The sequence below is a fragment of the Gavialis gangeticus genome, unplaced genomic scaffold, assembly GCF_001723915.1.
Source record: "Gavialis gangeticus isolate Ggan-Ray unplaced genomic scaffold, GavGan_comp1, whole genome shotgun sequence".
Classification (NCBI taxonomy): Eukaryota; Metazoa; Chordata; order Crocodylia; family Gavialidae; genus Gavialis; species Gavialis gangeticus.
This window is the reverse complement of record NW_017729011.1, coordinates 15795561-15810550: the sequence shown is the minus strand read 5'-3', so window position 1 is coordinate 15810550 and position 14990 is coordinate 15795561. Positions and strand designations below refer to the sequence as shown.

At 47.0% G+C, this 14990-nt stretch overlaps 1 protein-coding gene across 1 annotated transcript in view; it reads right to left on the bottom strand.

Moving 5' to 3' along the window:
- Positions 1 to 10439: 10439 nt before the first annotated feature.
- The window catches only part of PRRX2 (paired related homeobox 2), a gene marked incomplete at its 5' end in the record, with an annotated part of 73593 nt that continues 69042 nt past the window's right edge, over positions 10440 to 14990 (bottom strand). Inside the window, one exon of the mRNA XM_019510295.1 lies at positions 10440 to 14512. Coding sequence (XP_019365840.1) covers positions 14377 to 14512 — 136 coding nt within the window. The remainder of the gene's footprint in view (positions 14513 to 14990) is intronic.

Genomic DNA, 14990 nt, shown 5'->3' with positions numbered 1-14990 from the left:
GGAACCAACTTCCAAGGGAAGTGGTGCTGGCCCCTACCCTGGGGGTCTTTAAGAAGAGGCTGGATGCCTACCTGGCTGGACTCGTTTGAGTCCCATTTCTCTTTTTGGGGTTTTTTGTTGTTCTCCCGCCCTGGCGGGGGGTCGGGCTAGAAGATCTACTAGGTCCCTTCCGACCCTTAATCTATGAATCTATGAATCTGGGAGCTGTTTTGGCTGTTTCTCTTATGGGTCTTTTGGATCCCTGGAACCTTACCAACTTGCCCAAATGCTTCTGAGTCAGTCTGCCCTTTGGTTTGTGTGAACCTCACCCAAGGACCCCAAATCCAGTGCAGAATGCAGGGAGGTTTGCTGCTGCTGTAAATGCTGCTGCCTTGTGCAGACAGCTAACTGCTTATGCCCGAGTGTGTGTGTGTGATTACCTGGGAAATAGCAGCACTGCCAGCTTTTTAAGCCTCCTGGCAAGTTGCCCATCAGGATCGCTGAATCTAAAGAGCTGCTGCAGAGATACGGGGTCTGTTGTGACCATGAGGCAACCATGGATGGGAATGGGTCACAGATTTTTATGTCCACCGGGAGTTGCTTTTGGGTGGCCCATTCCTTTCTTTCCAGAAATATTTTGCTGAAATAAGCCCCCACCCACTTAGGCCTTTGTGTGGGTTTTTTGTCAACACTATCCCCACACTAAGCATTAGCATCTATGCCCAGGAAGAATAAGGCTTTGAACTATGGATAGGTTAAAATGGGAGCAGTGACTAGAGCTTTTTTTAGCTCTGAAAATGTGCAACTACATTGTTGACCTCTGGAATGATCTTCTCTCACCTGACACCTGCAGTGGTTTTGCAACATGGGCAAACCCACAAATAAACCTGGAAGAGGAGCAGAGTCCAGTAATGCAATGCCCAGCCTACCTGTGGCTACCTATGGAGTTGGTCACTTTGGTATACCACAACTTCCTTTTGTCGCGGGCAACTCCCTGGCCCTGTGTTGGTTATGGTTAGGGTCATCTCTCTGAAGTGCACATATCTTCCTGGGTTCAGCTTCAGCTTACCAGAAGGTGTAATGGTTCCTTTTCAAAAGGGTTTTTTAACAAACATCTAGGATGCCATCCGGGTATAGGCTGAAAAGCAAATACCAGGTAACACCCTCTCCATAAGCAGGTGCCTGGCGCAAACTGAAAGCCACCACCTTCAAATACTAGAGGCTTCATCCTGCTGTGAAAGCACTCTTTTCCCATATATGCTACTAAGGTTGAGTGTGGAAAACCAGGTGGAGCCTGCTGCAGTATCAAGGATATAAACTAGGTGGCAATAGGCAAAGATTTTCTCTTTGGGTGATGGGAAGGAGCATTCTGTACCTTGCACAGAAGCTGGCACTTCCCGTGCAAAACTCGGAAGTCCCTGGACTGGCTGGAGGCTCATTTACAGCTTCCCCATGTATTTCCTTGATGACTTGTAACACCTTTCCCCTCTGCTGCCTGTAAACAAAGCAGTGGATATTTAATGGGTAGGCAAGGGGGATCTGGTCTGTGCCTGTGATTTTTTGGGCACTATGTTGATATAAGTAATACTTTTGCCTTCCGAGAACAAATGGTCTCCTTAAACCTCTTCTATTTTTTCCTGCTTTTTATAGTAAATGCAAGGCAGCTGTGAAGATTTTTCTTTCATCAGCTAGAAAAAGCTGTGAAATGCTGCACTAGACAGAAGTCCATATTTAGTTGGCTGTAGATTTCAAGGGAAATATTTCTCAGTGGAAGATGAAGTATTGGACTGGAGTCACTAGATACCAGTGGTAGCAGAGAGCTTGTTGCCTTCATAGTGCTGGTCACGTAATATTCACTTTATTTTTCTAGGTGAAATGCAGCTATGGGAAAAGTTCTTGCAAAACTTACTGAGGTGCCTCTCAGCCTCCTGAGTTAGCAACTAGAGGTGTGCAATGCTATAGCACCCTCATCTGGTAGACAAACGCATCCTCTGTTGGAATGGGCTCAGCCACCTTTTATTCACCAACTGAGCTTTGAGGTTACCAACATGCTTTCAAGCTGGCTTGCATGAGGTGGCATGCCATGGCTAATGATTCTTTGAAAGTTCAGCGATGGCCAGAGATCGGCAAATGGAGACTTCACCTAGTTGTATGAGGATCTGCATGGTTTAGTGTCACGCTACTGCCTCTACCCGCTCACACTTGCTGTCTTGTCATCAGCACTCCCTCATGGTCTAGGATGATTGCTCCCACGGGTTAAGTAAAGAGTTGTAGATGAGTCTGATGGCAGACTCTGGCAAACGCCACAGGTGGTGGGTAAAGGGAGGGTTGGACCACAGATTTCTCTGTCTTGTTTCCTTTCCTTCTGTTTCTGTTGCGGGGATTGTTTTTTGCTTCTAGGGCAAAGCAATTTTTCTCAAAGTAAGATGAGCCTTCTCACAAGGCATCACCATGTGGTCCTGTCCTGGGCTAGTTCTTCCCAATTTGTGGTATCAATGACACGTTTCTTAATGTTTGCCTTGAGGATGTCCTTGAAGTGTTTCTTCTGGCCCCTGCATGTTCTTTGTCCTCTGTTCTTGGCTGAGCTGGGAGCATAGCAGTTGTTTTGTCACACATACATCAGATGTGCACATAGGGCCGTGTCCATCACAGCTGGTGTTTTAATGATCAACACTTCCATACTGGTGGTGTTGGCATCAGCGAAGGCATTGGTATTTGTGTGACAGTCCTCCCAATTTATGCCAAGGGTCTTCCAGAGGTGGTGCTGGTGATGGCGTTCCAGGCTTTTCAGGTGGTCCCTTTAGGTCACCCAAGTTTCACAACCATAGAGAAGAGTTGGGATCACCTCAGCCTTATACAGTAGGAGCTTTGGTCAAGTCCTGACGCCATGATCGTTGAACACACAATGATTCAGTCTTCCAAAGGCAGAGCTGGCACATTGGATCCTGTGCTGAATCTCCTTGTCTATGCTGGCCTTCTCTGAGAGATGGTTGCTGAGGTATGCAGCATTTGACATTCGCCAGCTCCTGTCTGTCAGTGAGGATCTTTGCTAGGGGAGTTGATCGGCTTGGAGCAGGCTGGTGAAGCACCTTTTGTTTTTCCAATGTTGAGGGTCAGTCTCAGGTACAAGTATGGTTGAGAGAAGCAGTTAAGGTTTTTTTGTTTGTAGGTCTTCCTTGATTTATGCTGCTGTTGTGCATACTATCAGCACGCTGAAGTTCCACAGCTGAGGCCAAAGTAACTCTGGTTTTGGCCCAGGTGGGGGGAGACTGAAAAGACAGATGCCATGTGGCAAATGGTCATGGATGAGCATCACCAGGGGTTACCCTACCAGGAGTACAAGATTCCTGGCAGTGTTGCTTTTAGGGTTATTGGTACATGCAAGCCCCTCTACTCCATCAAGGTGGTAGTCTGCGGAGAGGAGATGCTCTCTCTAGCTTTATTCATGCACCCCTTGTGCCTGGTATCACCACCTGCTCTTCCAGCCTTCGGCATCCCTCACTGAGTTCTTTCCAACCTCCTTAGTTCTGCATGGGAGTGCTAGCTCTGGGACACTCCTGACCAGTGTGCAAACAAGATGGTGGTTTTCTGATGGGGAAAGAGAAGATCCAATAAACTCTAGACGGCAACAAGCCTTTACTGAATCCCACCGGGACCTGAACCCAGCTCTTCAAGGATGAAAATCCCATGCAGATAGCTACAGGTCCTCTGGAGCTGAGGAACTACATACCTAGCCAGTGAAGGTGAGTGATTTGTGAGAGAGAGCCAGGCATATGGGAAAAGCTGGAAGAGGAGCTAATATACAGTTATGGGTGCTATATTTGACATGAAAGTCAATACTTTCTGCCTTGAAGAATAATAAATGGAGTGGGAAACATTTCTACTAGATTTTACTTCTACTCAATCCTGATTATAAATGGTCAGCAGCGTAGTTTGGATTCAGTCCTGATGGTGTTATAAGATGGTGCCTTGGGGTTAAAGGGCTTCTTTGGGTGTATCTACATGTGCAGTTAAACTCCTGAGTTTATTGCTTTGCATTACTGCCCAGAGCTTGTTGCTCCCAGATGCACCCACGATACCAGTACATTGAGCTGGGTTGGCAGGAGGCCATGCCTGTGCAAAGCAGCTAGTATTCACTTCGGATTTGGATTCGGGGGACAGTGATTCGATTCAGTGATTCAAATCACTGTCCCAAATTACTTTGTTCAATTCTGATTCGGAGATTCAGCTGCTGCTGGGTGGGAGGGCGACCCCTGCTGCTCCCCCACTGCCCGACACTGCATGGAGGACTCTGCATGAGCTCACCGTTCCTACCAGCGGGGGCGATTCCCCACAGCCCTAGGGTGGTGGGGCTCTGCACAAGCCCCCAAGGCTGCTGCAGGAGCAGTAAGCCTGGGGCTCTATTTTTTTCCTTTTTTTTTTTTTTAAAGGGCTGGACCTGGCACAGGCGGGGCAGCTGTGGTGGGGATGGAGGAGCAACTGGGGGATTGGGAGCCTTGTGGTAGAGCCTCCCCATGCAGTGGGGGGCAACAGGGATTGCCCCCATGCCTCGCAGCACCTGGTGAGCACCAGGGCTTTTCTTTAAACCGCTGGGAGCTGGGGCGGGTGGGACAGCCATGGTGGGGATGGGGGACTGGGGGGGCTGGCAGGGGCCCCACCATGGTCTCTTCCCCCTCCCCTAGTACTTACCAGCTCGGAGTCAGCTGCAGCTCCCTGCTGCAGCCACTGGGGACTGCCCACAGGGGTGATGCATGTTAACCCTCTGCAACCACCCGCTCGCCACCCTGCCACCGCCAGCAGTGTCTGCGGGTGGTCGCTGACCCTTGGTTAGCGCTTCCTGACCACCCCCCCATGCTGACAGCGGCGGCTGCAGGAGTTCTCCTGCTTGCTGCCATGTCCCCCCAGCCGCTGGGGGCATGCACCGTTCATACTGCCTGAATCATCAAAGTTCTCCAAATCTTCTGAAGATTCAGAGAGCTTTGAATTGATTTGGGCCTTTAAATTGGTCCCCTGATTTGATCCTAATTCAGCCACCGAATCGGGACGAATCTCCTCTGAACTGAATCGCCACTCAAAGCTTTGCGCAGTCCTACGGGCAGCCCTGAGGGTCGGCCTGTCAACCGGGGGCTGCTTTTCCCCAGCTAAGTGTGCTGTGGAGGGGCTTGCTGGGGCCCAAGGATGCCTTGCACTGACGCATCCTTGTGCCTCAGCCAGCCAAGGCAGTGTCTTTACATGTGCTGCTTTTAGAGTAAAAAACCCCCAAAAAACAACTCAACAGAAAGATAGCACTTGTAAATACAAGTACTATCCTGCTGCGACATTAATTAGTTTACTCCAGCCTAATAGGAGTGCATGTGTAGACATGCAACATTCAGTTAGTCTGCTCTGCAGTAAACATTTCATGTAGACCCACCCTTAGTGACTCCGCTTTTTATGTGGATTAAAATAGACTTCCTGAAGGTGTATAGGAAGGTGATGATGTGCTTGCGGTAGGTACGGAGTATGGGATTTTGGTAGCTTAGCATGGCTCGCTCTCTCTGGACCCTGACTACCTCCTCACCCCCACAAAACGGATATTGCAATTTGCCTGAGAGCTTCATGATAGCAGATCAGCCTTTTGCCTTTTTTTTCCTGAGGAGTTTCTTTCAGATTTCAGCTGCTGAAAAGTGGGTGGTTACTGGCTGAGTATCAGGGGCAGGGCAGTCAGCAGTATAAATAGAGACGGGAGCCTGTAGGTTTGCAGAGCTGGGGAGGCACACCTGCTCACAAGTGCCTCCTGCTTCTGGATCATCAGAAAAGGAGGTATCAGGATGGATTTTGCAATTTTTGCAGGCCTTTGTTTTGCCACAAGAGGGAGAAGTATCCAGCAGACAGAGGCATGAACTGAGAATTGTTTTGCCACGAGATGGCCACAGAGCTCATGTTCGGGAACTAAAACCAGGTTAGCAGCCCTGGTGTACCATGCCAATGGACAAATGTGACAGTAGAAAATTTTGATGAAAACAACTTTTAAGAAAAATTTGATTAAAAAACATCTACTTCTCCCATCACCTAAAACCTCCCCAAAATTCAGTTTTTAGCCCCAAACAAAGAAAAAAATTCAGTCTTCAGCTGAAAATTGTTTTTTTTTTTGGCATTTTCAGTTTCCTGATGGAAAAATTTAAAAATAAGCCTTTTTAGAGGAAGGCAAACCCCTTCTGGGCACAGTTCTGCTCTGTCAGGATTCCAGTTTTTTCTACAGGAGGGGTTCCTGAACAGAGACCGTTCAGTCGGCATGATGGGTCACTGGCTATTTATGACATCTTCCCCAAATAAAAAAAATGTTGCTGAGGCAATTATCAGCTAGATGCTACATAGTTAAGGCATGGCAAGATGAAATGGCCAAAAGCTGAAACTAGAAAAATTCAGCTTGGAAATAAGGTACCTATTTTAATGTAAAGAATATAACTAAGTATTGGCACAATCTACCAGTAGATGTGGTGGGTTTTCCATCTTTGAATCTTTAAGGAAAGATTGATATCTTTCTAAAAGAGATGTTCTAGTTCAACCACAAGTTATTGGATCTAAATGCAAGAAATTACTGGGTGAAACTCTGGTGTTAGGCATGAGGTCAGAGGGGATGACCATAATAGGCCTTAAATCTATTAATTAGCAGCTCAGTGGTTACAAAGTGGTAGCTAAGTGGCATGAAAAACTTGACAATGGTCAGGCAGCTGAAGTGCTCTGACCACTGTCTATCGTGCTGACCATTATTGCCTCCTGACTTCCTTGTTGTACCCACCTGTTGGCTTGTCTTATAGACTGGAAGCTCTTTGAGCCAGGAGCATCTTTTTGTCCATCCACGGCTGGGATCCTTGTGTGCTACCACAATACACATGCAGTTGGTGACGAAATGCTGGCCGATGCTGCGGTGATACGCTTTTCTAACGCAACTTTTTAAAAAATGCAGCAGCATTTGGGTGGGTCTGAAAAGGATTCTGTAATGTGAAGAAATGAAGGGAAGTGGAAGTTGCCATCTACCCATGTGACTGGTGCCAACAACATGCATGCATTGCTGTACATTCAGGACACTCATTGTGGCTTTGCTGTTCTGGAAGGGATATGACAAAAAGTCTCTTTTATTCTTTTGGCTGGAATTTCTTTGTAGTGGCAAACTGCCTTTAAGTGCTGCTGGTCTGATCTGTCACACCTATAAACATCTGAACAGCTATGGGGGTGAAATGCAGAGGGTTCCCCCTTGAAAACAGTTTTTTCCAATGCATTCTCCTCCTCCTGCCTTTTCCTGCCATGCTCCTCTTCTCAAAAGATTGAAGAGGTCAGGAGGACAGACTGGTAGGAAGCATGAAGGTACCAAAGGTGATAGACCCTCTGATTAATCAAAGGTCCCATTCATATAATAGCTTTCTATTTAGCAGATGCTGACTTCAAGGTGTCCTTCTGTAGAGAGCTCATAATGGCACGTTCACAGTGGGGCCATCAGATCAATTCCATGACCCAAGCTAACAAAGGAATAAAATCTAGATGGCTAATCTAAAGTTACTGTAATGATTGTGTGCTTGGGGAGTACAGCAGCCACAAAGTCTTTGCCACTCGCAGGTTTGTTGCAGTTGTCTCTGAAAGGAGTTTGTGTCGTCTTATGCTAGAAAGCCAGGAAGGCTGTGGGTTCCCCATGGCCCTCTGCCTCTAGAAAGAAAATCCTGTGATCATCTTTCTCAGTTTCTCCAAGAAAAATTGTGGCTTCCTAGAAATGTCTCTGCATAGCTCCTACCCCAGCTGTAACCCTTTAGTTGTGTTGCCTGCATAATATTATGAATCTGATGAGACATACAAGATATGGAAGGCCTGGTTGAGTCTCATGGGTTTGCACTGAGCTAACCAAAGGAGAAATTGGATTCCATGTGCTGTATCAGAACTAAGCTCCTCTGGGTAAATAGAAAAGATAGACTCTTGTCCTAGTGACACAGGAGGAACACTTGGAAAGGGCCTCTTATCAGAAATAGCTGTGGGCTTTTCAAGCTGTGTCTGAGAAGTAGGGAGTCATCTCATGCAGCAAATGTCTTGGGTAACTGGAGTTGAGATGGTTGGTGCTTCTCTCTATGTTCTTGGCTGAGAAATGAAGGAGATGAATCTGCAAACTTGCAAAGCTCCGCTTAGTGGACCTTGGTAAGGGCAAAACTGAGTATGAGGCATGATCTGCTTTGGATAACTCGTCCCACATTGAGCTGGCAGGGTGGTGTTGCCCTTTGGTATGTCACCCTAAACAAGAGGACCATGGCCATTCTTTAGTTCAGGTAACTGAATAACTTGGGCTACTAGGAATCTGGAGTGAATATGGAAATACAGTGGGGAGAGCTCCCCCATTCTTCCCAAGCCTATTGTGGGTGGTTTCTCTTTTCCCCTCAGCCTGGCCATTCAGAGGTAGTAGCACCTTGGCCTTGTGCTCCCTGATTGAAAGGCTGCACAGCCTTCTTCAGAACAGAGCTGAACCCAGGTTGATCCAACCCATCCTTTGAGGAGCATGCCTTCACACTCATTGCTGAATCAATGGGACTGGAAGCCCGCCAGCTGATGCTGCCAGTACCCACCTGGATGCACTTGAAAGGCAGGCGGCTTCTGTGAGCCCAGCACTGCATTTGTGCACCCATGTGACACCAGAGAGTGCCCAACTTCATTTCTAGAGTGAACATTTCTGCTCCGAGCAGGAAAGCACAGCCCCAGGTGCTGTCCCACTAACCTACCTGATGTTTTAAGCTGGAGCTGTTATTACCCAGTGAATCTGTGGGGGCCTCTGCTGTGATTGCCAGTGAGAGGCAGTGGGGGAAGGAGAAGAGGGGAGGACTGTAACAAGAACATGCATCTGCTGGGCCTAAGCATCAATCATTTGTTAATGGGTTTCATCCCTGGTTATAGCTGTGCCAGGCTAGAGTTGAACTGGTGATTTGGCAGAAAAGGGCTTTATTCATAGTCTGTTACTAAATCTTCCTCCCCCAAGCTGTTCATGCAGCAGAAGTGTTTTACAGTCAGGTGTGAGGTAGAAGATTTTAAACTGGTTTCCTCCTTGACCCAAAGCCCTTGCACCCAAACTGCCTCCAGCTCCGTAGTATCCAGAACGCAGGCCTCCGTGCGACTGCTCGAGTCCTTCTCTGCTCATGAGCAGTGCTCGGCAAACGGGAAAGGAAGGTGACTTGATAGTGAGCGTCAGCTCTGTGCTCTCCTGGGCTCCTTGCTGCCAGGTGCTCCTAGGGTGTAAGGACTATGTTAACATAACACTGGGGCAACCTCCTAGGCAGGAGTCGCTGAGGCAGGGCAAGGGCTGTGGCAAGGAGTTGTTGTCCTTGTAATGGGAGAGTAATAGTATTCATACTGGGGGGCAATCATGGGTCTTTTCCCCTTCACGTAGAATTAAGGCATGGGGCTTTGCCTGCCTAGAGCAAAGACTATTGGCTCTGACAATACTCAGTCCCTTCAGACGCTTGGGGTATTTTTATTAGGAAAAAAGGCCCAACCAGCACTTACTGCGCTGTGAGACGTAATGAAATAATCAGGCTTTGGCAGGGCCCAGAAAGTAACTGCAGTGCAGGGGCCTTCATTAAAGCAGCTTTCTGCGTCTCTGGGTGCAAGTTTCTATTCCCTCTGGACAAAAACTATGCAGAGGTTTGAAAGCCTCTTAGCTTGAGGAATTCTAGTAAATTCATTGGCAGGAAAGTTGCAGTTCCCCACGCCTCCCACTCAACTGTAGCCAAGACCATGGTGGGTCAGGGGAGACCTTGGGCAGCTCTGTCTCCACCGTGTGCTTTCATTCCTCCTGAACAAGGCTTGCAGTGTGCCCAGGAAGGGTCCTGCTCATTGCTTCAGTGCCACCAGGCCTGGCCTACCAAGCCACTCCAGGTCTGTGCTGGAGTGCATGGCTCCAAAACATCAGTGTTAAGGGCTAGAAACCAGGCTCAACTTCCCATCACTAGAGTTATCTTGGTACCTGACCTAATGGGAAACATTAGCGTGGAATCAGCCAAATGCTTGAGGGAGGGGTTGACTTCCTAAGAGAAGGCAGGGTCAGTTGTCAACTCTTCTGGTGGTTCAAACAGGACTTGGGCTATCTGCTTCCTGTTTTTGACTTGCCATGTTGAGCCAGGCTTTGCAAAGCAGATGGTAAAATCTCCCTCCCCAGCACTGCCTATGTTGCCTCCAAGGGAAGGAGCTGGTAGAGCACTTTGTAATAATAATGGCAATGGCACAGTGGTTGAATTAACCCTTGATGGTGCTTGAACAGATGAGTGCCATGGAGAGGATGGAGGCAGCTATCTCATGCTACTAAAGGCTCCTGGTTGTGATTTCCCCTCCTATCACTGGTCCATGCCCAAGAAAGCTAAAGTTCTTTCTCCCACTTTCCCCCTGCTCAGCTGTGGGCATCACACCAGCATCAGCAGAGCCAACACTTGGAAAAACTGGCTCCACCTTCACGTATTCAGACACTGAACTACTCAGTAAAATATTTATTTCTCAATTATTTCACAAGAGTTGTTTTTACAAAAACATACAAAAAAAACCCCCAACGCAGACATGCAAAAAAAAAAAAATCCACCATAGATCCTATTACAAGTAATTGAAATGTACAAATAAAAAGGGAGAGAGCAAGCTTAGATTATGATGATCCCTAGTTTCTGGTATTGCTGCACTGAGGCAATTTGTATCTTGTCTCTGTAATGCTTTAACAGCGACTGACAATCTTAGATAAGCTGCCAAGATCGCGCAGCAAGTGAAGGGACTGTAAGATTAAGAGCAAATGTTTTCTAATATATATACATATATCTATTCTGCAAAGAAATATTTATTCCCTTCTTTTTTTAGGTTTACAGAAACAGCATCTGCAAACTATTAACCGGGTTTATTTTCATTAATGCTCGCAAAGAGGGAGTGACATTTATATCCCTGTGGTTTTATCTTGTATAACTGACAAAGAGCCCTGTGCTTGCCATGGGAATGAAAGCTTCATAATTTCCCTTCCTCCAGCCCTCAAGCAAAGTTTCTCATGGTGGGCTTTTTATCTACAATGAATCCATGTCTTCGCTAGCCCATGAGGTCTTAATACGATCTTCCCTTTACTGTTATTCAGTGAGGGGCTGGCTCACTTGCTGGTGCTGGAAATATAGTGTTCCCTGCTTGAGAACGTCTTTTCCTTGGGGGTAAAGTGGAGTTTCAATCACAGGCTTGTTTGTCCTGTGCTGTTGCAGTGGCTTCTAGCATTAACCTGGAACTAATGCAGTGGGAGCTTCACCCAAAGCAATCGCCCTGCATCCACATACACTTTGGCTTGTTCTTGCTCTGTTTGCCCTTTAATAGTTTCCTACTCCTGAGCTCTTGGCTTGTGCCAATGGACCTGACCCCTGTTTTGCTGGCATTCACCCATAGGTTAGCACGAAGCATCACAGCTATTTCCTAAGTGCTCGGAAAAGATCTTTTTCTCGCTAGCTAAATAATTGCCCCTCGAAACCGTGCTCTTTCTGCTGTAGTTACCTGGTCTTTGAGACATGGCTGAAACTGCCAAGGGTGTAATAATTGCCCAAGATGCATCCTTAAGTCATAGAACAAGGTATGCAGCAGTCACGGGAATGTGCATGACACAATCCTATCTACAGGGGATTGCACTGAGAAATCTAAGGAGCTTGTTTGGTCTCATGGAGATGGAGATTTCTAAGAGCTCAAGACCAGATTTTTCCTACCTGCTATTTATTCAGTGTTTTAGCCATATCCTGTGAATGCCTGAGTCCAGACCTCACTGTGGTGATTTTGGAAAATCTGCATTTGAAATTGCATTTCGAAAGAAATATCAGGGACCAGGGGAAAAGTGCAGGGCTTGGGCTTCAGTGTGCACATACCCTGCATTGTGTTAGCTAGGCCATTAAAGTGATATCTTCTCACTGCTCCGTGCCTCCTTTCCTATCTGCAAACTGGGGATAATAACCCTGTCTCGCAGGTGTTGTGAGGATCAAAGCATAACAGATTCTGTAAAGCTCAAGTGCAACAAAAAAGGGAGCCATAGAAATAATTCTAATTATTTTTGATGTGGGCTTGTTTGAAATCTGGCCTTTCGTGCCGATGGCACCCTTTAGCTTCGTTAAGGACCTAGTGCAAGAGGATTTCAAAATTGCTCAAGTGTCGCTGGTGCACGAGTCCTGTTGAAAGCCGAAGGAATGCATACTTCTAGGTCACTTAGGTTCACCTTTTAATTCTAGGAGTAATTCAGCATCCCCCTAACACAATGGCTACTTAGGAAGTGTGTAAACAATTGCTGGAATCGAATAAAGTATTATTATAGGGGATGTGCAGCCTAGAGTGGTTTTGGCAGCAGCATAAGGAGGGCCCTCCACAGACCTGTGATTTGTTTGGGGAACATCCAGAGCTGCCTCATCATTTGAGTAGGTTTGGTGTTGTTGACAGCACTATGACAACAGGAAGTTCAGGTCCTTTAGTTCAATTAAAGCTAATCCTCCTGAGGGGTTGGCATCTCAATTTTGGAAACCCCTTCCCTGTGTTGGGGCAGGCTGACAAGGAACATCCAACCCAATATGTCCCTGCTGGTTCAACCAGAAGATCTAGGCCTCTGCAGACCTCGCAGCAAGGTGTTACAGAGGAGCTCAAGTTTTTCTCTCTCCTGCCCTGGACAGAAGGTCAGGACTGCTTATAAGAGCGTGGTCCTACTGTAGCTAAACCAGATGCAAACCCTAACAATGCTACAGGTTATGGGGGACTCTCCTTTAGCTCAAGCACAGAGCACCTGTATTTGTGGAGGAGAAACAGTTGGTTCTGAGATTATTCCTGTTGTTAGTTAGTGTACTGGGCTCCAGCCAAAGGCTCATTAAATAAGAGGATGCTCACAGAGAAGCAATGAGTGGGGGAGGCAAGGGAGAAGTAAGATTATCTTTATGGGTGATCTCTCTTCCTGTGCACATGTGCTGTTCTCCTGGCACTTTTTCTCATCTGTAACTACTGCCAATGTTGGGTTTTATGCCTCAGTGTGAGGTACCCGGACATTTGGACTCCACAGAATGAGCTAAGACAAAATGCCTGCACTTACAATAGAGCAGGGTCTCATGAAGGTACCTCAGAAGTTGCCATATTTACTCTTAAAAAGACTGATAGACTTATTGTTAAGTCTAAATTCACAATGGGGTCAAGGGAAGGGGGGACCGAACAGTTTGGGGAGATGATACAGGGTTGAAAGTCCCCCTTGTGGAAAAAAAGAGGTGGAGAAAAGGGGAAACCCAACCACTTTCTGCTGCAGGAATTTAATTTACAAGCTTGGGCCACTGACCACATCCAGGGAATGCAGTTCTGTAAGGGAGGCTGTGTCTCTGAAGGAGGCTGGCTTTAGTACTGTTTGCATAGAGATTTAACAACTGGGTATTCAGCTAAAGCTCACAGATTTTATTTTCTTTTTCCTTGGGAGAGTTCAGGCACCTGAAGCCCTTTACGTTTTTTTGTGAGTTCATGGACTTAACCAAACAGTACAGAGCAAATGCTGACTTTCAGAAAACTGCAAGACCCCAACTAATGAGATTTTTAGGTAGCTGACGGAGTGAGTCCTTCTGGACACTCGAGCCATCCTCGTTCTCTTTGGTTACTAGTTAAGGCTGGTGGTGTGTATCTCGCGTTGACATGGGCAGCTGGCTATTCCTAAATGTACAAAGCACAATGCAGGGTCAAGATAATGAATATATACAGCAGGTGTGCACAGTTCCATCTGCCAAAGTTTCTCTCTCTTGCAAGCATTGCAGTCTGGTGATGTACAAAGAGGTGAGAAGATGCATCAGCCTTGGGCGTGCTGGTGTCTAATGTGAATTGGCTACATATGCGACTGCTGAACAATCATGGCTTAGTGACCACTGAAGAAAAAGGGACTATATAATGGACATTATGCATTTTAGTGATCCTCTGCAAAATGCCATGTCCCTGGGGTAGGAGGATACTCAACTTCTCTTTGACTGTCCAGGCAAGATACTCAAATCGGTCAAATCCAGTGGTCCAAGATCCTTCCCTGTTTGGAAGCAAACTCATGTAAACTTGGCAAGTCTTTATATTCTTGAAGTGTGAGGGTGTATGGGTGTGTGTATCCTTTATTATGGGGGAAGCAAGTTTACTCCATATGTGTCTACAGTTGCACACCACTTACCAAAGCCAGACTGCAACTTGCTCTGCCTTCAAAAGGCACAGAAAAAAGAGGGCATGGGAGTGGCATCTGCAGATGCTGATACTGGAATCAGTATTAGTTGAGTGGCACTAGTGTTCTGGTCTAGATTGGCACAGGCCATCCAAACTGGCACTTCAGGATTGGGAAGGAGCTGTCCCTGCTAGGGCAGGCACGTTGGCATTTTTGTCCCAGTTTTTGGGGCTGTGCAGTCAGTTCACAGTGGGCACCTGGTTCTGATGCAGGCTGAACTCTTTGGCTTTGAGGCGCAGGCTGGCAATGCTGTTGGCCATGTTCACCCCCTGGACAGGTGTGGTGGGCGCGCTGGAGCTGTAGGATGGCACTGGGCTACAAGGATAGGGGGTGGGAAGAGGAGAAGGAGAAAAGAGGAGCAAATTAAACAAAACCGGTCATGAGATTCTGATGAACTACAGGAAAGCCCCAGCCGTGGCGGTGTGAGCAAAGCTGGAACAGCATACTGCTATTTGATTAATTTGATTTCCAGTTGTCAGGCACTTGGCTTCTTCCCGCCAGCTTCTCGGAACCAACTAGCTCTTCCTAATCGTAAACAGCTCCCACAACAGTAGCAGCATCTTGGCATTTTTATGCTGCTAAATTAAAGCAAGCAACTTGTGGAAATCAGTTTTAAATAAGATTAAATTCCCTGTCCTGGAGCTTTGAGAGTAAGTCTGAGATAGGTCCATGCAGAAGACTTCATCCCTAGAATTTAGGATGGACGTCAGTACCAAGTACCCAACAAGGACATGCCTGGAAGTTCAAATCTTGCAGCTCAGGGAAACCCACCATCAGATAAGCACTGAATGAC